The sequence below is a fragment of the Euwallacea fornicatus genome, chromosome 33 (assembly GCF_040115645.1).
Source record: "Euwallacea fornicatus isolate EFF26 chromosome 33, ASM4011564v1, whole genome shotgun sequence".
Classification (NCBI taxonomy): Eukaryota; Metazoa; Arthropoda; class Insecta; order Coleoptera; family Curculionidae; genus Euwallacea; species Euwallacea fornicatus.
Window position 1 is genome coordinate 774,101 of NC_089573.1, and position 24,157 is coordinate 798,257.

The 24,157-nt window shown below is 36.7% G+C and overlaps 1 protein-coding gene across 5 annotated transcripts in view; it reads right to left on the minus strand.

Annotated features, from left to right (window-relative positions):
- LOC136348566 (neurogenic locus protein delta-like) overlaps positions 1-24,157 on the minus strand; it is a 54,879-nt gene that overhangs the window by 4,643 nt on the left and 26,079 nt on the right. For 4 of the 5 annotated variants that reach the window (XM_066299485.1, XM_066299483.1, XM_066299482.1 and 1 more), the window contains 4 exons: positions 9,335-9,474; positions 5,990-6,277; positions 4,724-4,781; positions 493-738 (listed from right to left, as the gene is read on the minus strand). In XM_066299485.1, the coding sequence (XP_066155582.1) occupies positions 493-738; positions 4,724-4,781; positions 5,990-6,277; positions 9,335-9,382 (640 nt within the window). In that variant the 5' untranslated portion in view covers positions 9,383-9,474. Of the gene's footprint in view, positions 1-492; positions 739-4,723; positions 4,782-5,989; positions 6,278-9,334; positions 9,475-11,244; positions 11,413-24,157 lie in introns of those variants that run through there. The other variant, XM_066299486.1, reaches the window with a different exon arrangement.

The following is a 24,157-nucleotide window of genomic DNA, read 5'->3' on the forward strand; positions in this document are numbered from 1 at the left end:
GTTACCAGCAGTTTAAGAGGGAGTGGCTTAGAGTTGGACCCCCCTAAAATTTAACCGTCCCATAACCCTTAATCTAATTTTCAACGAAGCTCCACCGGTTTTACAGCATATTAAGTTTAATATTTCTGTAAATTTGTCCAGAAACTGTCCGTTTCTAACACAACCGCGATTTCGTGACGGTGTTCAACACCAATTGAATCGGACTAAAAGAAAATAGTGCGTTTTAAGGAAGTTCCAAAAAATTGCTGGTCAAAAGTTCCACGGAAAAATTTAAAGCGTGAACAGCATTTCATAACTTATTTCACACAACAAATAGGGCTTAGCATCCAGAGCTTCGACGTCCATGCAGTCTGAAACCTGTGGCAAGATTCTTGACCAGGAATTTTTTGAACTTCTTTCAGGACACCAGAAAAAATAGTGGTCATTTACGAAATTCTGCGCAGCACTAAAAGAAACTATCTTAAATTATCAGGCACGCGTAAAGTGACTTACCTTTTGTGCAATAATCCCCGGTCCATCCTGCTAAGCAAACGCGTTCCCCTATGGGCGAACAGCTGTAATGTCCGAAATTATCGTCACGTGGCCGGCACAATTTCTCGCACCCTTTTCCATAGTAGTTTGGATCGCAGGTAACACGATATTCGAACTTCAGAGTTGAATATTTGGAGCTATGAGTGTCCTCCGCCCATTCATCACTCACGTCCAGCCACCGCTGACGCATGAGCCTGCTGACCAGCACTGAAAGGACAAAAACGCTGTTACGCTATAGACGAAAATAGTTGTTAATAAAAAAAAGACAATATTGTGCGACCCTAATCTGTCCTCCAGTACAGATTTATGTAAAACGATTTCGAGGCGATCCTCAAACGAAATTCCGCCGTGTATTTATTACCATAATAAAACTTATAATAAGAGATAATTCTGTTTTTATTTCCCATGGTTCCCATGTCCTAGACCGGTGAACGTATAATTTGAAGACGCTGAAATAACTGTGTCAAAATGTGACCAGTTATATTTTAGGTTTTAGAGAACGAGTTGTTACGTTGCACATAAAAGCTGTGAAACGAAGGTCATGAGTAAACCAAAAAACTCTGACTTTTTTAAAATTTAAACTACACTTGAGAAAATTTGGCTTCAGGTATTTTCTAATAAATATTTCGATCACTTGCTGATAGCAGTGGCAACTTAAGAGTTCCATTTTGTGAGTATGGGTAAGCCCCTAGGCAGTGAGCGTCGTTGTACGATATTTCGCTATTATCCAGATGGATAAGTACAACGGGCACAAGGTACGACGACGTTGGCAGGTCAAGTCGGTTGTATAAACGATTAAATGAATTACGAAATAATTAACGAATTAAGCAAGTCGACGATTTAAATAACTTGGATTAATTCGTTTATTGCAGCAGTTCTAGTCGGATATTTAGCCAATTGAGTCCATGCAATTTTCAATATCCATGGCACTGAATGAAATATTCATACGTATACCTACAAACTGAAAAGTGGTTCAAGAAGGAGAGCAAAATACACCTGCGCCATATAGTAAAGCATCCTGTCCGGAGAACAGCTGTATCCGGTACAAAAGGCAGAACACCTTTGCCCGTTCCCAAGATTTTTACTTGGTCTTCGTCAGATTCGAGGCCCGATTAACATCGCCCAAAATATTTAGACCTTCATTAAAGAAACTGGTTAATACGAACCTCTCTTAATGGATGCGTTAATTAGGCTTTTTATTGCCGATTAGTTATTTTTTATTACGGAGCCTTTTATGACTCGAAAATTTTTTAGGCAATAGATCGAAAGATATGGCCACAAGCGAATGGGTTACTTTTGTCAATTTAAACTAGTTCTGGGTCGATACCCCGGAAGGAGGCTATATATAATTTTACTTCACGAATTAACATTTAAAATTAGGCAAAATAACGTTGAACGGGAGAAACTTAAAGGAAAAATTTGACCCGATTCGAACGATTTTAAAGTCGAACCGCGAACGTCCTACGAAAGGTACCGTCTGCGATCAAAAACAGTATTTTATTGACTGGAGGCTTGATCACCTGGTATTAATAAACTGCAGAAGGGTTGTTCAAAAGGAAGTACCAGATTGTATTCCACAAATTGGGGAGAAAATAAAAAAGGCAGGACATCCGGCGGCACACACACACACACACCGAACTATTCTCTCAAGACAAGAAAATGAATATAGGGTAACAAGTTGTTCGGTGGGCGTTACGTAAGGAAACAGTTTATGAATAAAAATGTCGATATTTTATCAATCGTGGCGGTTTTGAAGGTGTTGAATTAAACGCAACTTACAGGTCTGATTAACTAAGGACACCCCCGCAGGTTTGGAATTGATTAATAAGGCGGTTTAGAAAAACATCAATAGAAAACACATTGTATAAAAATAAAGCTTGTACGTAATCAGAAGTAAAACCGATGGAAAAACTACACTTTCAAATGGGCCGTGTATCTACCACTAGCAGGAAGACTTGGCACCAAACGGTTTGTCAAGAGAAACTAGTGTTCCCAGAAAATATAATCATAGAAAAATAGTGATATACAGAAATAACGTGGAAATATAGAAATTTTAAACCAGCTCAACATTTTGGACCGAATGAGTTTTAAATTTAAATCCGGAGTGCAGAAACGCCGCAAGCAATATGACGCTTTGATGGGTAATAAAAAGATCAGAGTTATACCAGTTATGTTAATATATAAACGAATAAGTGTATTTCTACATAAAGATCGGGATCATTACCGTAAGCTTAATGAAGTAGGTTCTCACGTTAAGTTGCGTTGGTTTATAAAAAATATCGCGGACCCCGGAAAAACATATTATAAGCACTTTAATAATTGAGCATTGTAAATAAATATGAGAAATTCATGCATCTACCGGATATTATTCAAGAAATCATTATTGTTTGAAGTACGTAGATGAACCATTTTAGAAGGCACACGCTCATCTGTTTCTTTAATCACTGACAAACATGGAAATTAATTTCATCAAAACAACAATGCGTTTCATTATAATTGAAGCTTTCTCTCAACGTTTATTTATTACATTACATAGAAATATCCAACTACTTGATTTTTGAAAATAATTTTTTTCCCAAGATAATTTCATTATTTCGTCACGAGTGCAGTTTTCACATCGCGACTACTCTAGAATTAACTTATCATAACGCAACAGAAATCACTGCCATTGTTCTTCGATCTACAGGTATCACGTGGCTGCGTCGCCCTGTAAGATTTCCGTGTGCGAGTGACGTCACCGAGAGTACTTTTATGCCATGTTTCCTTGCGCCCGTTTAGCGTTTATTTTTCTGTCTCTATCGCGAGCATTTATTTACTATTTCTTTCTTCGCATTAACGAAGGTCTGTTAATTAAAGGAGGAAAACCTGTCTTGCCCCGCTTATTTATTTTAGAGGTCTACCAAAGAAGACACACTGTTCGATGCGGTCTTCGAAAAACTCCTTTTCCGTTCAAAATTATGATATTTATCACTTGAGGTACGCAAGAGGCTGGTTTTAAGTACTTGTATGTTTTGCATCTAGTACACTTGACGGATCAATGTAAAACATGTTTTTCGACTTCCAGTGCAGGATATGAGGTGTTTGCGGATGTGAGAACTTTCAAGAAGTGTATGCGTTCGAGAAGAGCAATGGTTCGGGAAAGCCCAAGGGCCGACGGAGATTTTAATCGGAAGACTTGCCCATCAGTTAGGTGCTGGGACCCCCGGGAAAAAACGATAAAGATAGGTGGACAATAACCCATTTAATTGTCAAAATCCTTAAAATAAACAAATAGAATTTCGATAAGGCCGATAGAATAAGGAGAAGCTTGTGATGCCACAGATAAAAAAAATGCTTATAGAAATGACTAGCTCCTAACAAATGGCTGAAAAACGTCACTAAGTTAGGGTTATGACATTATAATCGGTCAGAAGGGAGTTTGGGATCTATTTATCATTGTGCCGTCAACTGCATAGTTGTTCGACAGTAAAAACCGGGGTCAGGGAGAAAGGGGCCCAGAGAACGGTTACTTTGTTCTGTGTAGCACCTGGCTGGCCCTTATGTAAACCCAAGCTAGGGCATAGTATATCGCATTAAATTTCAGCAACTATTTCGTATTCGATTCTGCACTTCGTGCCACTGTCAATGTGTAAAATACATATTTATGATTAGGTAATGAGCAACTTAGCGATGTGTATTTTATCGCGCGTGCCCCCTTCTTTAAATAGTATTATTTAACGATCATATGATATAAAGTTGTGTATACCTATTTTGGTATTTCGTCAAAAAATACGCAAGCAAGATATTTCTCTGTTCCCGTGAATTCACACGATTTATCAAAACTTCCAGGTTTAACGACTAATTTATACAGGCGCATTAAAGGATTCCGCGTATAAAATCCAGGGGGTCTAGCCTATAAAGTTGCCAAGCCAAAGCGGACTTTTAATATACAAATTCATGGAAGTGTTTTTATCAATCGCAGTACCGTACGAGACTTTCTTCGGTGTATGTGTTGTAAAACTAAATAAATATGTGGCACGATATACAGCCACATGCATAACAGCTGTCAACTGCTCTGGCTGTACGCGCAGCCAGCCCTCTTCCTGATAAGTTAAAGGTTTTTCTTCCGGTAATATTTCTCAATATGCTGAGGAGCTAGCTTAGCTCAGCGCTCTTTCCGTTGTTTAGTTTTAAACATAAAAACCAGACTCACCTGCAGAATGAGCAGACTGGTTTCCGTGCCAAGCTTCGACGATCAGAGAAAAGGGGCCCTGCAAAATAAAATTTTATTACACATTTTAACAATCACGAGGAGAAGAAACTTTCACTCTGAAGTCGGGATGCTACTTGTACATGCGATGCTGCGATCACCTGTTTTATTTCCCATGATTGAGCAGATGATATATTATTAAAAAACAATAATTATCATAAGCCGAAGTTTAAAGAAAAAACGAGATGAAAGATGTTCATGGGAAGAGAACTCTAAACCTGCAACGGTAGGGCATTGATAATAAATCGACGTGTCTAAAATGAAATCACTCTTTCCACTATTTGAACGTACAGACACACAAAAGACCGTACAGGCTCATTAAGCAAAGGAAAACGAATACCCAATGAACTATTTGGCAAAGTGCCATTTGCTCTATTATGCCCATTAGACTGTTTATTTTACTAAAATATATACTTACTTGAATTGTTTACAAGTAATATCAAACACCTTTAAAGTTTACTTTAATGCTTGTACAAGGCTCTAGTTACTTGTTACGAAATGCACTTAAGTATATATGAACAAAATTAGTGTTGCCGCTTCTTTAGGTGGGCGTTGTTGATTACATACCGCGGAGCTTTTTGCTTCATTAATTAGTACGATAGTAATTTAGAAGATTTCAACAAATTAATCAGGCCTATTAGCAAAATATCTTGTACAACATTTTGTGGCGAAATAAAGATTCACTGAAGCGTTAGGGTATTGTGGCAACGTTTTGGAATGTATTCGAAAACGCGGAAATATCTTCTTCGGACCCACATATACAAGTTACGCTTTCCAACTTCATAGTTTTAGCGAAAATATATTAATTAATTTGTTTATAATGCAGCGGACCAATGAATACTGTTACCTCGCTTAAAGACGAGCATAACATAGACAAATTGTACAGAATGTGAACGTTCCGCTTTATGCTCGTTTTACCGTTCTCTCCAAAAAAATAACAATTCACAACGTAAAATTAATATGGAAACAAAACCCGGCGGCATTCAAAATTGACCGAATCAACATAAGTTTGATCAATAAATCTTCTTTAATTAATTTCCAAGCTGTGCAGCGACAATGGAAGTGTGGTTCCCACGGTAGGGTACCTGCCTTTCGAGTGCCGAGACGGTCTAAGATGCTTTAAAATCTTTTGGCGGAAACTGCCGTACACTCCATGCAACAATTTTATACATGGTTTCTGTCGTTCTGTCGTATAGTAAAAATACCTACCGTCCAAGCAAATTGAAAATGAAAAGCAATGGCATTGGCAAAGCCACTTTGAGGGTCGTCTGCGGGTCCGGGGCCTAGTTCGCTGGTGATGACATCTCCGAAAGTACATGGAGAAGTGGCGTCTATTCTAACTTGGTATTCTTTAAGACAAATTCTAAAGCGCGGTCTGCAGTCGCCTTCGCATTCCAGGCCCGAGGGCTTTCCCGAGCAACACTTGCCCAGATCATCCTTTCCAGCTTGGTTGTCGAAAGACAGCAACCTCAATTCAAACACCCCTGAAGCAGGGGCCTGGAAAAAGAAAAGCATTTACAATTTAAGTAATAATAGATCCTTAACTAAGTGAATATACTATTACTGTCTAGAAACGAGTTTTAAAGATCCAAATGTATCAAAGCAGCCGCTATGTGGGGAACTAGGTTGTAAGCCCCTATTACCGTTTTTTTCTTGAAATGAATCTGCGGGTCTAATACAAACAAATTAGATAGCAAAGTGCATTTTCCTGACGATTTTATAGGGTTAACTGAAAATACCCCACCTATGATTATTGTTATAGTTGCCTAATTACAGATTGTGACTCTCCAAAAGCAAAAGAAACAGCCCTAATGATGACGTTTAGTGGTTACCAGGCATTTGCGGTCTAAAATAAGCATCAGTTGTCTTCCTTGTCACATGCCAATAGACTTACCCCCCATGACTGTTCGTTTGCTTAAAATGCCTCGTAATTGTCTTCTAGCTATTGTGACATACAGCTGAAAATAAAAGTTATAATAGTGCTTCTCGAGTGCCAATTAAAAATTAACGGGTCTCTAAAATTGTTTGATATGAATTATAAATAAACAATTATGAAGATTTTGAAGTAATTATTCAACGAACCGGCTACTATACTATAAATTACGGTGCCGGTTTAATAGGTAGGTTGTTTCGGCTTTCTGTGAATAACCCAGATAATAGTAAACATGACGCAGGGCCTGGCAGATGTTCGAAAGCTTTACCGGGGGCTACAATTCCGAGTATACCTTATAATGTACTTTTACAATGACATCTCTTAGAACCTAATTCTATTACAAGGCACGTACTTTTGCGGACATTTGGTTTTTGAATACGTAGAGGATTTTACAAGAAATATAGCGTGAAATACAGTGGAAGACTTGGGAAGGAACGATTTTGAAATGGTTATAATATGATACATATATATATATATATATATATATATACACGTCTGAATGCGTTTGTTGGTTGCTACATTATTTGCTGTATAAAGGGGGCAGATTCTTTGACACATACACACATTAGAAACAAACGGAAATAATTTTTAAATTATTTATATTAGTTTTGTCCGAAAACTTGGCAGAAAATGAAGCTGAACCTTTATTGCACACTCAATCTTTCAAATTTTGCTTCAAATAAAACTTTTCCAACACCTCAAAGTGTGAATCAGGATTTGTCAAATTGAACCGATTAAGTGAAAAGCACCAAAAGGTCCATTGAAAATATTGGTTGGATTTGAATTAAACCTTCTAGGTGTTTCTGTAAGTATTCAATAATTCAGTTAGTGAGCTGTTATTATTAGGTACTTTATGTATCCACAAATGAAATTTCACAATTTGATAGTAAAAGTAACAAAAACGAAGTGTTAATTTGTTGAGAAATGATGCAATCTCGTAAACAGTGTGTTAAACGGGGAAAGAAGGGTCATGCAAGAACGTAAGCAATATTGTTGGATGATAGCCTTTCTATCAACAAAACATTATAAAAATCTAAATTTGTGAAATCACGCAAATTGGTGCAGCCAAAAACCTTAATCCATTTAATACCAACCCTTGAATTTTTCAATTAGTAGGTGAAGAAATGTTTACAAAGTCAATTAGAAATGAGCCAATCATATGAGATATCAGTACTTCCCTAATTTTTTATGTTCGTTATAAGTTTTTTAAGGACCTAAATAATTCATAACTTTAGTACATGCATAACTGCTTTGCTACTTCCACTCCTTGACAACTATGATATCATTATGGATCATATACATATAGGTGAGGAGTACGTTATAGTGAGACTTTTAGGTGATGATCAGGGTAATGGCAACCAAATGATTGACGGAAATGGTGCGTAGGTACGAATTTGTACTAATTTCCTAAGTATAAGGTGTATAAGCCCGTAGAATCTTCTCTACTCATTTCCCTCGTACACAAGTCACCAAATACAGGAAACGTGGGATATCAATTTAAAAATTGCTACATGCGTAAGTAGTAAATCGATTCCAACAACTTTGCCCATGGCTATGGCTAAATTAATGTAGGCAATACTTTTCAATTTTCTTGAGAAGTAAAATGTCAAATACTAAAGTAAAATCATTTTTGAGCAGAAACGGTAATACAAATAATTTGGTTTTAATGTTGTGATATTGTTAGCTGACTGCTTTCAATAAACCAGGGCACTGCTTAAACCTGACATAACATAATTTGAGGTCAAGTAATGACTACTGCTTTGATACTTTGCTTATGTATGTAGGCATGTACCTCATACCTTTGTGTATATCAACTTGCAAATCATATTTATTATTTACACAGCCATATGTATTAACATTACTCCATATCAGAATATTCTATCAATAGTAAGAGTAGAGTAAAATAAGCTCTATTCAACAGTTATAAACTGTTAAGCTTGTTAAAATTCAATCAAAATCTAAATGACTGAAAATTGTAGGTACTATTACGAGAGAATTGAGAAATTTAAGAAATATGTAAGCCGACTGAAACGGTAGCCCTTGGAACATGCCATAACAGCTCATTAACAGTCAATCAATGGCGGCTACTTTGATATCAACTTTACTTACGTAGGTATATCCTTCACACTTGAATGTCATACCTACATACATACCTTCTTGAAAATCATATTTATTATCTACATAACCACATGTATTATCATTAGGGTGACGGGCAAATATGAAGGTGAGAACTTTAACCACCCATATCAGGATGTGCTATCAACGGTAAAGAGCACATGACATAAGCGGTACTCCGCAGCTATAAGTAGCAATAATTTACAATTGTCCTTTCTTTTTAATTATTGAAGATTGTATATACCATTACAAGAGAACTGAGTAGCTTATGGTAATTCGTAAACATGGCTACATAATCCTCGTATAACGGAAATCGTGAGGGGTGCAAAAAGGACGGTTACGTTTAAGCGCGTAACGTAAGCGTGTCGCTTGTTTAATGAAGTCGAAAACACATGTGCTTATGAGATATTGACCAAGTGTACAGTATTTGACTGTCTCTCATCGTTGAAACGGAACTTGGGTTCTACCAGGAACAAGAACGTATTAAATCCTTAAAATAAGCTTACCTGCAAGACTAAGGAAAGTCCAAAAAGAGAGTAGAGTATCCAAAGCATATCGACGGTGGTGGTAACAGTAGTCCAGAAAAGGGACAAACTAAAGCTTCCTGGTGATGCTACCTCAGAGGTACTCGGCACCGCGCCATAGGCTGAGAAGTAGAAATAATAGGTCACTATTCACAGTTCACACTGTCAAAATTATCCAGAGGCACATAAGGACACAACACGAGCGATGTTTAGTAATGGGTATTTAAGCCGGATGGATTCGTAACCCCATTATCGTACCCTAAACACTGCGATATTTCACGGTCGTCAAATGCAGGAACTTTCGGTATCGTAGCGCGAACTTTTAACGTCCGAGCTTTCTTTCGGTTTTATGCCGACTGAGCGAATGAAGAGCGAGAAGCAAAGAGCGTTGTGCGAGCGTGTGGTAGCTCCGGTAGTGGGGGGCGCTCTAAGGGGTACAAAGCCGGGTGCTTCCGCGGTTGTACTGGCACCCGCACCCTAAACCCCACTCTTTCATGTAAGAACACAATTACCTACCTCTGCTGTGGCACTTCTTTTTATCTCAAGCAAAGCTTGGAAAGTTTTTGAAAACTGATTAAGTGTCCACCAAATCAAAATCAATTATAAATCTTTATCTTTCTCTCTGTTAAAAAATGGGGGATTACCATTTTCCCCATTTAATTCGCAAATAACCCATAAAAACAGAGACTGTTCAAAACGAGCGGAAATATTGCACTGATTAATCGGAGACAATGTTAATTACCGTTTAATGCAAAAAAGTGTGAAGTAAATTGCTAACTCCGTTTGTCTTAATATTGAATCCAAGATGAATTAGTTATCACTAAAAAGCGTGGGCAATCTGCTAAGCTTGATAAGTACCGAAAATCTGCATCGGGTATGGTTAGAAACTGTAGGTTTTATGTAATTGCAACAAGATAATTTGTTGTTAAATAATAATTTCCCCATGAAGATTTTATTTAAAGCCTCCGTCACGTTATTAATTAACTCTGTAGCATTTTTACTTTCCTTTTCTTAGCAGGAATCCCCTGTATTTTTTCTACTTGATTAATCCCAAAAGAGAATCAACGTTAAAATGCCTTCTCACTACATATTAATGTAATGAAGTAAATTTTCTTGGGCCACTATATACATTTAAATTTCTAAATCACCTCTGGATAATTTTCATCAGAGACATCTAGCATTAACCGCGAGAAATAAAGTAAAATCCGATTAGATCGATCCCCATGAGATCATTAGGAAAATTAGGTTATCTTTGTTTGATGATGCGCATTAAAAAGAGTCGAAAAATTTGACAATCCTGGCGAGTAGCTCAAACGCCAAGAATTTACGTGATTAAGCTATTTGGTACTCAACTGTTTTTTTGGGCATTCGCTGATGCATCTTAAAATGGTGGAGTGTTTCGGTTTAAAGATTGTTTAAACCTTGTTTCAAACATAATTCATTTTACGTATCGTGAGTACAAAATAATATGTACCAGTAGCCTCGCAAATCCTCATTTCAGGTGAATATTACTATCCCGTAATAAGAATTTTTAAAAATTGTGGCAATAACATACGTTAAATCACCTAATCGCAATATAAATTTTTAATTAAAGCTGGGCCTCTGTTAATTAACTTATATTTGAGAAAATAGTCATTTAAAAGCGTACAGTAAATTCAAAGAATGAATTATTTTGAAGGTGTTAATGGGATCGTTGATCTCTGATATAATAATATGAGCTTGAGATCCAAGTCTCTATGGTGTTGTTAATTTGCTCAGAGCATAATTTTCATTAAAATTTAGTAGGTAGCAATTAATCGATTTTCATTTCGCAGCTCTCATAGCAATTATCTTCAAATTTCGTAATCAATTCAACTAAAATTTTCAATTATTTAGAAAACAAAAGCACTTACCTTTTGCCCCAGAATTTTCAACTTTCTACTAAGGAATAAAACTAACTAAGCTTAAGTACACAATCTAAACCTTTCAATGTTTTCTAATAGCCCTTTAAAACACGAAAATCTGAGATTTTCCTTTAGAAATTGCAAAATATCGACGCGCACTGCACACATTCAGAGCGAGTTTGAGTCATATTTTTAAGGTATCGAAGCGCCTTTGCGATTATACAACTTTTTTGCTAAGAAATGCATCATTGTCACACTGAAAATATTCCGCAGAAACGTCGATATTCAATTTTAGGATTTGTAGAGGTTTGAATGCTTTTAAAATTAGTGAATAAGGTATAATAGGGGATTTAAAGTTCCTAGATTGATTGAATTAAATAGGTAGTAACTAAGTAAACACAATGAGTGACACGATCAGTGATTAAAGTCTTTAATTAAAAAAGATCTTTAATAAAATCTAACCAAAATAACAATATTACTGTTAATAAGATTTGATGTTGCCCCACTTTGGCTATGAAACCTAATATTTCCTTTGGGGGCAATCTTAACTGGCAGTGTTACTTTGTCAAAAACTATCTCTTCAACCAGGATTGTGGGCGGTGGGATTGTCAACAGGACAATAAAGACATTCGAGTTGTGATGCAAGTGGTTTAATAAAACCAAATCTGAAATACTTCCGGGGCTGGTCTAGATTTCCGCCAAAGGCCGGAAGTAGCTCTTAGCAGAATAGTGGGTCATATTCTTTCCTTCGTATGGGATAAGTAAATATTAAATTTGCCTCTTTCTGCGTACCTGTGAAATAAAGCCCACCTTGTATTGTTAAAATTTGCAGTTGCCTCTTGATTGTTTTAAACGACTATTGTTCTAAATTGATTAACTTATTTTTGTATAATTTTATCTACGACCTTGCATAATTGATATAAAGTTATCGTCTCTTTTATGCTCCGAACTTATTTCAGAGAATTAAGTAGGTATTTTGGCCCAGTTATTCTTGAAATATTAAGCTCTATTATATTCTTTCTAATGGAATGTTTTCCATTTAAGGCCTATTAAATTCGCATTGATTCTACTGACAATACAACAAAACCAGGTTGATACAGCTTTGAAAACCGTTTATCGCATTATCACGTTCGTAAGCATTCTTTTTGTTGTACTATACACGCTTACAATTCTGTTAATTGTTCGATTGTTAAAAAAGAAATGCTATATCAATTTCAGCACTATCCTACAGATACAGGCTTTTAATTGTCACAGAATTTTTCTGATCCATCTAGGTCCTGCGTTAAATTTCGTTAAATTTAGCTCTTAAGCTCAAATAGGGGATGTTTTGTAAAATAATCCCAGAGTTATTCCTATGGTCTTTATTATAGTTCAGGTAGCCTCCTGAATCAGTTTAATCCATTATAGGAATGGGAACAAACATTTCTAAATGTAACGGAGAGTATTTCGTTCTTTTTTCTTCTATAGTTCTAGAATTAATTTCCTTAATTCATTCAAACCCTGCCATTAGGCCCCCAGGGGTTTTTTCGCTTCCCATCCCTTATAACTCCATTTCGCTTCAGACCAATCCATAATCTATTCAACCTAAACTAACACAAATGAAAATCAAAACCCAACGTTTTGCGAACAAATGTGATCAATTTTGTTGATATTTATCCATAACACACATCAATACCTTAGAAGTCTCTTTTCACGATAAGACTACACTCACATGAGGAATTACTCTTGATTCTCTGAAAAGTAAATGACTGAAGTGACAATAATCTAAAATTTGCCGTCATTTGCCGGACTATAAGTAAAATTGAAACCGTGACCCCGTTCGGCAATATTTTTTTCTTTTGACACCCACAGTTTTTGAGATATTTAACTGAAATTTGGAACTTAGGTCGTTGGTTAGGACCAACAGGATGGAACATCCCAAATGATCATAGAAATCTACAGGATAATATTTTCCCTTTTTATGCTCCTTTTAGCCCTCCCTTAAGAGGATTTCTGGACGTTCTGTTGGTAAATTATTTAAAAATAATAACGAACATGTTAAATATGCACGCATTTTTTTCCTGATATCGACATACATCAGTTAAGTCGAAGGTGACAGTATCATGATGTGAGGCTATTAGCGATATCATGTGGGTTCGTAAAGTCAAAGTAAAGGGTATTTCAAGCAGATGTGGTGAGATTATCAAGCTCCACGAGCAGCTGATGAGTGCCAAGGTCCTCTCAAATTAAAGCCTATTTGTTTCAGTTTCAGTGGCGGAACCGCTGGTTTTTCGCTCGGGGGCATCATTATTAACGTTCATATGTCAAACGTATTGTTCGATATCGATCTGTGATGCATTCTGTTAATTGAACGTGCGTGTGCCCTCGGACTTTTAAAGTTTATGCAAGTGTGAATTTATTAATTTTTTGAGGCCGTGATGCGTGCCTTACCGCCTGGCTGCTAAACCGATATAAGGGATTTAAGAAAGAAGGGGTTAACATCTGATGCGTACACGTGAACTATTTTTAAACAGTCGAAAATAACTCTGCTACCTAGTAATTTGGTTAGGATCTTGAAAAACAGACATTTAGTTGGCCTCTTTTTAAGTAAAGCGCCCACTTTAAAACACATTAAGCCTGTTTCGATCTCGCTCAGTTTATTTCTTAACCATAATAGTACTGGTTTTTCAAAAATGGTTTATTTGTATTTTCCACAATTAAGTAACGAATAAAGCGAGATTTCTGGAGTTGTTTGGCGCTGGCAGATTTTTTAACAGTGCATGATACCTAAAAATAAGCGCTTGACACATGAAAATAATTAATTTGAACAGAGTTACACAAGATTTAGGCCAAAGTTCTTCATGCAAGTGACATATTTATTTTTGAAGCTCGTTTTTAAATCTGACCCAACGAATTGGAACGTCAGCTATATTTTTTCTTTCCAATATAGACATCAATCGATCATTGCAAAGAGCCATTAAATTTAAACTGTTTCCTGTTTGAGATTTAAAAAAATCTACGCAACCAACGGCATATGTGGAATACACCAAAAACTAAAATAAATCGTTCTTTTTTCTCTTTAATTTAAATGAACCAGTTGCCCCAAAACAATGCTTTTATTTCGAACTTAGCAGATGTTACGTGAATCTTCTGCATCTTCAGAGGGGCCCTTATTTTTCGTACACCTTTTCTACCCCTGCTAGGCATCTTCTTTGCATGGGTGATTGAATGATGATATTGATTACCTTTTCGGGCACAGTTAATGATTTATTATCGATTTGTATAGAGTGTTTTCGAAGGAAAGGGAGATGTGTCTTCAGAAAATCAAAATATGAGTAATAAACCGACACGTTGTAATCAGATTCTCGACCAAAAAAACGCCATAAACGAACTTTATGACGACGCACTCCCTGTAGCTAAAGGTATAGCATATTATCGATTTTCTCGAAGAATCGGCCTACAAAATATCGACGTATTTTTCTTGTTTTGATCTTTTAAACGCGGGTTTAAAACATATCCTTTCCCTCTCATAATACTCTAAACAAGTACAGGCTACTCGTTCTCAAAACTCATCACCATCGAAATCTTTAGAGTAGTGAGTTTAGTTAAAGTAGGAGAAAGTGGTGCGATTTCAGGCTCAATAAGGATGTCTTTCAAGTGGCAGTGTTGCCACTGCTTTTAAAAATTATAATTTTTAGCTACGAAACCGGAAATGCCCCTTTGTAAGAGCATTTATCCAAACATTTTTACAAATTTTTTAACAGCGTTTTCAGTGTTTTTCTAATTTACCGAGGTTCCAGGTATAAAGAGCAACTGTGGTTTTTCTGATGGATGCCATGTCCGACATAATGACATGAGGACGTGTGACATATCAGGGAACCTAAGAAAAGATAAGATTATCCAAAAATGTAAAAATCCAATATTGCGATAAAAAAAAATCAAAATTGTACTTTAATCCCGAAAACTTGATGCAATGAAAGGAAAGTGACAACGCTGTTAGAAAGCACTTCAAAGAGGTAATATTAAGAATGCTTTGGTTAAATCTTTTTAAAATCCGACATTTCCGATTTATAAGCAAATAACAGAACATTGTTGGAAGACAACATTTAGAACAGCACTGGCAACACTGCTGGTTCGAAAACGTATTTTTGTTGAGTTTCGAATTGCGCAACTTTTCCCTAATTTAACCGGCTTTGCATCTTTTTTTATGCACGACCAAAATCTTAATGGTGGAGTTTCAAAAATGAATACCCTGTATGCAATTTTTGTAGGATCAAGATAACGGTATGATCGTTCTTTTAAGTGAGTACACATTCGCTATTTTAAAAGCAAGGTAGAAGTAATCTTGAAGTCTGCATGCTTCAAAATCAATCTGTTAGCAGAATTTGTAATGTTGACGTAGGTTAAGGTAAAATCTAAAATTGGGAAATTGGGGCAAATTCCGGTATGTCAAGTCCAAAAATAGGTATGCAGGGAGGGTTGCAGAAAGAGCAATGCAAAACAGGCCGTAAGTGACGCAAGTGACTGAATGCAGCTGGCAAGCTGCTGAGGATAAACCACTGGGTACTTCCGGAACGCCTGTTGGACGTACTGCCACTTGAGGGATGGATGCAATCCACCGGAAGCAGGTTAATGCCGTGAATTTTGCGATTTTGCCAGCTTGAAAAGGTGGACGTATAATTTGCAACATACAGTGAATGGGATGCCGATTACCGTGCTTATAAACTGCTAATTTATGTATCTTTCTCAATAAAATCGTCCGCAAAGAGCATTTCAATGACAACAATATCTAATTAAGATTTCCTTGGTTTTAAATGCCACAGTGTGTCAGCAAGAGCAGAGAACTCACCTTTATTTTATTGCTGTGCTTTACAATAATATAATCAAAATTATGAAATCCCAAGTTACACTTCCCACAGTCAACTATTTTGTGCAAAACATGATATAGAAAGCGTGGTAGGTGCGACACACTATTGATAGTATTCATGACGATCACTTGGGTTGAAACAGTAAACAGCCTTCCATTGTTCACATTTTTACCCTTGATTGATGAATGTAAGGTTCTTTTGGCACGTGGTTCTGTTCCTTTTTTCGTCCACAGTTGGCAGATGGCACCCAAAAAAACCGTGAGAACCTCTTTTCTCTCTATTATACCACATTTACCGGGGCATATGTCGAGGTTGCATTCAGCTTTTTTATTCTTAAACAAAACAGTTTTTGATTGAATCGATCAGTCAGGATGACTTGGGCGAATCTCGACGTAATGATTTTCACTTTTACACATAGAGACTTTGACGTTAGGGAATCATTTCATTTAGTCATGCAACTTACCTTTGTACCGTTCGTAGAGCTGAGATTTATAGCAGTTGGAGAAACAAATTGACAATTATCTAGACGAAATAAAGCCGCAAAACAAGACTTTTAGCGAGCGAATCTAGAGTTGAGTAAACATCGTAGATCTGGTGCCACCCCCACATTTCGATCACTCTAACCATTATGAAGAGATTGTTTTCTTTCTAATGGGGGTTGTTGTGGTGGTGGAATTCCGTACTGTTCTTGGTCAAAACTAATTGAGAACGACGTTCGCCCTTCACCAAGGGAGTAGTCAAAAAACCCTTGTTAAAGCACAAATCACAAGTCCGCCACTGTCTTCAAAATCCAGGGGAAAATTGTGACGTTGGCAAAAATTAATAGTATGAAAAATGTGAATGGCTGAGGAATGACAGTTTTTACCGCGAGTTGTGTGATCATTTCAAAATATTGATCTGAGCGATCGATGATTGAACCCAATTTGAGCTATTTTGATTTCAAACGTCGTTACGTGTGGTGGTGATCACGCCAAGGGGCATTTCTTGGTGTTTTGTGACTTTCCTCGAGTGAGGTTGATTACTCGTTTAAGTATGGATGACCAAGTATTGTCCTTGCCTACAGAACAAGAGGCCCCATATCAGTTTTTATGAAGTGAAATATATTCACTTCTTTCATTTTACGCTTCATGGATAATGGTTCCTTGGTAACGACGCGTCCCATTTAGTTCTATGACAGTTATCAAAGGCGTGCTGGCATGTATCTGACCTATGAAATCTAGCATTTTCAACGTAATTTCGGCGTTCTTTAGTTAAGAAACTTAAGTGAGAAGGACGCAGATATGTGCCAATAAACCGTTGATAACGGTCACGGAATTAAAAGGAACGATCTTCGCATCATTACCAAGAAATTATTATCAGATAAGCGCAATATCAAAGAAAGCACATACACTGAAGAGGACAGCCTTCGACGAAATTACCAACATAAATAATCAAATTTTAACCAAGACAAGTTCAATTACGTGTAATGACTAAACACGAATCGTTCACTTCAAACCGACCTATTAAAAAGGTGACATGAGTCATGACCAAATCTTCCGGTCCTCGAGCGAAAAATTTCCGGGGTGTTTCACATGTTTTAGCCACATTATGACTTCAGCTCTATAAATTTTCGTTTTTACGATGATTTTATCATAGTTTCTGAAAACAATGACCACTTTTACCGTGGAAACATCAGCAAGGGTTTTTCAAACTTTCAGTAAGATTAGTTGCCCCCAGTCGTCCTCGGCTGGTGGTAACAGCCGCAACTTGTGGTGTGAAGCGTGATTTCCAAAAAAAAAAAAAAATGGAAAAACGAGCAATCGGCCTTAAACGCGTGGATATTACATATTTAGAATAAACTGAACGAAATGCACTGGCAAGCACCACTTAAAGACGAGGTATGACGAGCCCTTTTCACAATATAGATCGAGAAAATAAGAAACGTTCTTGACGTGAGCCTATAACAGAGATGACAGGCTAAAAACCTACCTTGATTTTATCGAGGATTCGATCTTGAATATCTCAAAACTAAATATATTCATTTGAACGTTTGGAATACACGCAAGAACGTTTGGGACCGATAACGGACCACTGATCAGCTCTACTTCTTTTCCTGATGCGTTAATGCCAGGTCTGTAAACATGAAACCGGAATCTTTTAACAAAAAGTATAACTTAGCTGCGCAATGATTATAAAAAATATTTTATTCGAAACATTTCCCATCGTTCCATATACATGTTTCCCATCTCTCTGGCAATTTGTGGATGCCACGCCAGAAGAACCGTCGTTCTTTCGAGGCGAACCATTCATCGAGCCATTTTTGAACTGTTTCGTAGGAGGTGAAGTGCCGTTCTGCAAGAGCGTGTTCCATCGATGCAAATAAGTGATAATCGGATGGTGCTAAGTCGGGTGAATAAGCCGCATGCGATAATACTTCCCAATGAAACGTCCCAAACGTTTCCTTCACCAGTTTTGCAGTGTGTGAAGGTGCATTATCACGAAGCGATATCACCATGCGTTGCCGTTCTTGATATTCTGGTCGTCTTTCACGCAAAGCTCGATGCGAGTCCATCATTTGTCGTCGGTAACGTTCAGTATTAACTGTTTCTCCAGGTTTTGGCAGCTCATTACGCCTTTTTGATCCCTCCGAACACAGAGCACTGTTTTCCGTCGGTATCGATTCGGTCTTGCCGACGATGCTGATGGTTCGCCTGGAGTCACCCATGATTTTTTACCTTTGGGATTCTCGAAATAGATCCATTTTTCGTCGCCAGTCACACAATCCGATGAAGAAATGACTTTCCGTTATACCCGGTAAGCAACCATTGGCAAGCGGTTTTTCGATTTTCTTGCAGTCTTTCATCGGGTTCACGCGGAACCCATTTTCCGATCTTCTGAATTTTTCCCGTAGCTTTCAAACGAATGAAAATGTCTTCTCGTGTCACATTTGATTGTTGTTGCGTCTGCGCATCGTCCTCATCTGGCAAAGCTCGCAACTCGCCGTCTTCAAACGTTTTCGGTGGTTTTCCACGCTCTTCGCTAGTGACGTCAAAATTGCCACTTTTGAATCTTTTAAACCGCTCACAGCACTGTGATTTTCCAAGGGCGTGCTCACCGTAAGCTTCAACCAGCATGCGATGTGAGTCCGCAGCCGTTTTTTTCAAATGGTAACAGAAAATCGATGTTGTCAAATGTACTCAAAGCTGTTGCAAGTTGTACCGCAGTATTGAACCTGCATTGTTATGATTTGAAAATCATTCTCAGGTGCAAATAAGAGATGTAGTGCCCTGATAACACGATAAGGTAGTACCCATATCGACCACCAGGGATGTTCGGAGGCAAATTCCGGTTTCATATTTGCAGACCTGGTATTTCCTTCCAGAGAACGAAGTTCGGTTCTTGACGTAACTTTTTTTACCTACCAATTAGCGGCAAATTTCCTCTCTTGGACTTCAAAACAATCCATATACAGATATTAAGACGATAGAATAACAATAGCCATTTGCATAATAATAATCCGTTGCACAATGTAGAAATTCTCTGAAAATTAAAATACCTCACTTTCAAATTTGAGATCAAAAACAATTCTATCCGAAGAACTTGCTGCGTTGTTGACACGCTTTATTAGTACAATAGAATGCCACTTTGGGCGTAATTTAGAAAATCACGACTGATATTGTTTAAAAATGAAACCTTGCTGATGCATTCCGACTGATTTTAATGTGGGATGAGTCTATTATTTGCTTTAACAAGCTCGATGGTGATTATTTCTACAGTAATTTTTAGAACTGAAAAACAAACCTTCATTTAAAGCTAAACCGGCATTATTTTTTGGACGTATAAAACTGAAATTTTATTGTAGAGAAACTTTCTCATAGTCGATCATCCATTAAGAGAGGCTTTAGCAGATGTCATACGGAGTGGGTTTCAATTATCTGAATGGCGATCTGAATAGCTTTGAGCACTGCACATTGAATGCCTTCTTGTTCGCCCTGTATTAGTTGCCATGGGTACCAGTAACGAATATACCTTTCTTTAAATGTCAGACGATTTTTCGGACTTATGACTTATTTTTTTCGTACAGGTATAAGAGAGCGGGTGTTTGCTGCAGCCCAAAAATGCAGCTGCTCTTAAAGTAAAAAATAAACTACTTACCGGGACATGTTTATTTTGATCATTTAGCTTTACATAAAAATAAGCCTCCAGTTTTTTTTATGAAACCTGATGTCTTGAAACGCTGTATGTAGGGATTGATGAATTGATTCGTAGGTGAGTCGCTGCGGACATCTGTTCTTACATAATATGCCAACAGGAAAATCAGACATTATTCAATCAGACAATTATATTTGTTCTAACTTTCACCGTGCAGGTTCAAACGGACTATTCAGAAGTTAGTACGCAGGATCTTTGACGATAAAGATATGGAGTTACGGGTTTAGACTCGACTTGTTAAGAGAGTTGACAAACAGTAATGTTAAGCAGTTTGCTTGGTCAAAACTGACGATTTGCTCGAAGCTGTTTAGGCAAAAATATGTTTTGTAAAAAGTGTTAAAATAGAACAACACGAATATCTAGCCGCGATAGCTGAACAGATATGCACTTTTCGATTTAAAGCTGTTTGTTGCCGAATCGGTCGAAAAGAAAATTAACGTCGAAAACGGCTCATCGTAGCTATGGCACACGATGGACAAACCGAGGTTTAAATCTTCCGGCAAATTCGAAAATGCAATAAAATACAGGGTGTGCCATTTTAAAGTTGTCGTCAGTTACACGTAGATCTGTCAACGTTGCAACGATACCAATGTTTTAACTGAACAGATCAAACTCCACTACGTCAGCATCCAAAATTTCGAAATCCCTAGCTATATTAGAACCCCGCAAACTTTTAATATGACCCTATATATTAATTAATATAACATATACTATAGAGGGTGTTCCGGGTAAACGTGTCCGTCCTGAATATATTTTCTGTTTTGCGACGTACAAAAATAAAAAAATAAAGGCTTAGCCACGCAGGGAATAAAATTACCTTTCGAGCAATGTATAACGCAACCCCTCTTCCAATTTAAGCACGTCGAAAGGGTGGTTTTCAGGGGGAGAGGAATGATCTTTCGAAACAACTTTTTGACCAAATGATGTCCCCCTTCCTATCAAAGTCGCCGTGTTTCAGCGGTTTTTTTACAGGCAACAGAAGAGATGTTCAAGGTTCCTGGGACGCCCTGTACAATTATAAAATACAATTATTAAACGTATATTTAATAGACAAAATCCGCGATTTAGCATTATTTGCAGATTTATAGGATTTGCAATAATAAAAAAATAATGTAATTTATTTATTTATTTTTTGGAATAGAAAAAGTATGTGCACTTTTTAGCTTTGAAAATTAATATGTCACAAATTAAAAACAATTCTAAAATTGAATTGCTGTCTTTAATTTTTTTCCAAAAATCAATTAACTCAAATTCCTATATCTGAAAGCCAACCTGGATCGATATTTTTTCATATATTTTTTTTGTTTGAGAAAAACACTAAAGACACCTAGGTGTTGTTGAAATGACGCAACTTACCACTAGTCGTAGTTGACCGTTATTCTCGGTCAGTTTTAACAGAGAAGGGTGCAATTTCACCGCCCCAACAACCCCTAATTGTGTGTGGGACCTTATTCCCAAACAAATTAGGAGAAAAATCAAGAAATCCAACTCAATCAATAATGCAGAATGTATTTGATATATACATACATGCAGATTCTCCTGGTTTTGGAACCAAAATGACCATTTCGGATTCTAGATACGTATTTTATGAATATTTTCAGCGCTAATTTGAGCAATAACAATTCGAGAAATTAATGTGAAAAATTTCAGAAATACACACAATTGATTGTTCTTAAGTAGGAAAGTTAAATGTTGATTTTAAGTAGAATTTTAAGCACTTTTTTGGATTTATTTTAACTTTCAGGTAGTATTAGATTTCAGTGCGTTTCCCTGGACGCTAGGCTAGGGTGAAAGAAGCAGGAAGTTGCAATTCAGACTGAAACGTTTGCGTGCCTCAATTAGAAGAGTAAGAAATTATCTCTTTTTAGACACCATTAAAATCTATCAGCTAGTTTGTATGTAGTCAGAAATTCGTTGTGTTTGGGTATTTTAATAATCTTCTAGAGTGAATAATAACATTTTTGATACGCAGAAACGCATAGTAAGATGTGTGCTTTGGCTATTTCGTGGTACATCCTGCAAGGCATATTTCTGCAGTCTGGTCATTTTGACGGCCCCCTTTATTTCTTGGTGACTATGCATGTTTGTGACGAGGAATCCGCACCTGTTCAGAACCAATGGTGCCGCAAGATAGGCAAGACAAGTTCTTGCCTTGACGAGCCACGTTTTGTCTTGCCCCCTTTTTTTTTATGAATATTTCTCGACGAGAAAATGCAAGATAAAATCGTCAGGACAACAGAAGTCTTGAAGTTATCATAACAAAAAAAGTTGTTACAAAAAAATTAAAAATACAATCATGAACTGAAAAAATATATATTCTATATAAAACTTAAACAACAAATAATTAAGTATGAAACGGTAAATCAAGCAAATTTTTGTATTCTGGAACTATAAAGAAAATTCTTTTAAGGAATATGTGTGAAACGATTTTAAACAGTCGATTATATTTTTTTTATATTTTTTTTGTTCATAGAATACTTTGGAAAACCAGCGGTCGATGGAAATACTAGTGGATGGAATATTTGAAATATTCCCTGCTATTTTGGTGAAGTTAGAAAGAAATACCCCATTTTCATACTACCACTCCACCATACAGAGCATTTCAAATTCAACCCTCGTCTTTCAGATCTTTGACCCTAGAGAAGATACGAAAAAGTTTAAATGAGGGCAAAATTGCGTGATTTAACACTTGACCAAATGCTTTTTCAACATTTTGATTTTCCACGTATTTCCAAAGACACCCGAAAAAAACTAAAAATTGGAGATTTCGTTTTTATTTTTTTAAGCGTTATTTGACAAAAACGCTGAAACCCACAAGTACACTTTCATTGTCACTTTTTCTTAGCTACACGATGCGCTTTCAGGGTTGCCATCCGACGTTTCGTCTTTCAGCTATCATTATCAACATTATTTTTTCTTATGAACGGGGCATTGTATTTTTCGACGGAAAAATGCTCTGATGGCAATTCTGAAAACGTCATCGTGTAGCTGAGAAAAAATGGCAAAGATCATGTGCTTGTGGTTTTGAGCTTTTTTGTTAAATAATGTTTAAAAAAATTAAAAACGCAATGTCCAGCTTTTAATTTTTTTTGGATACCTTCGGAATTCAAATTTTGAAAACGGCATTCGGTCAAGCGCTAAATTAGACAATTTTGTCCCCATTTAAACTTCTTCTTATCTCCTTTAGTTTCTGAGATACTAATAGTAAAGGTTGAAATTGAAATACCCTGTATACATACATATGTAGATGTCTATACTGACACTGTCGGATTCAAGGCACTTCTTAATCTCATTTCATCAAAACTCCTTGTCACTACCATCAAAAATTTTTAATAGACATCCAGTATCACACCTATCATTGATGACTGGTGTTTGTTCCTCACACCGGTTAAACAGATATTTTTACCGACACACATTTTTGTATTTTTTTATAATAATAATATTTTTATTTTTACCAATAAACCATTTTATTAGACGAATCAAAATAAAATTATTTTTGTGTGATTGGTCTAGATGGACAGACAGTTTATCCTAACAGAATTTGCTCTCTTTGATCTACTTTCCGTTGTCTTCAAGTTTTGATGGTGAACTTGAATTCTCATTTGCTAAATTATATCGAACTTTTTCCCGCTTGGTCTATACAGAAAATATCATTTGGACCTACGTTTCGAATTTTTGGCCTCATTCATGTTAATCGGTTTTACAAAGGTTCTACAAATTAATGTGTTATTCTCATGATTTCGAAGAGCCCCGCATTCATTCATCAACGGTTAACTTAACTCTGGGGCATTGTGTTAAATATAAAGTGATTGTTATGTGTAACTGCTCCACAACAACTCTAAACTATACAGGGTTGTTCATTAGTGCGTCAAAGTGCGATATCT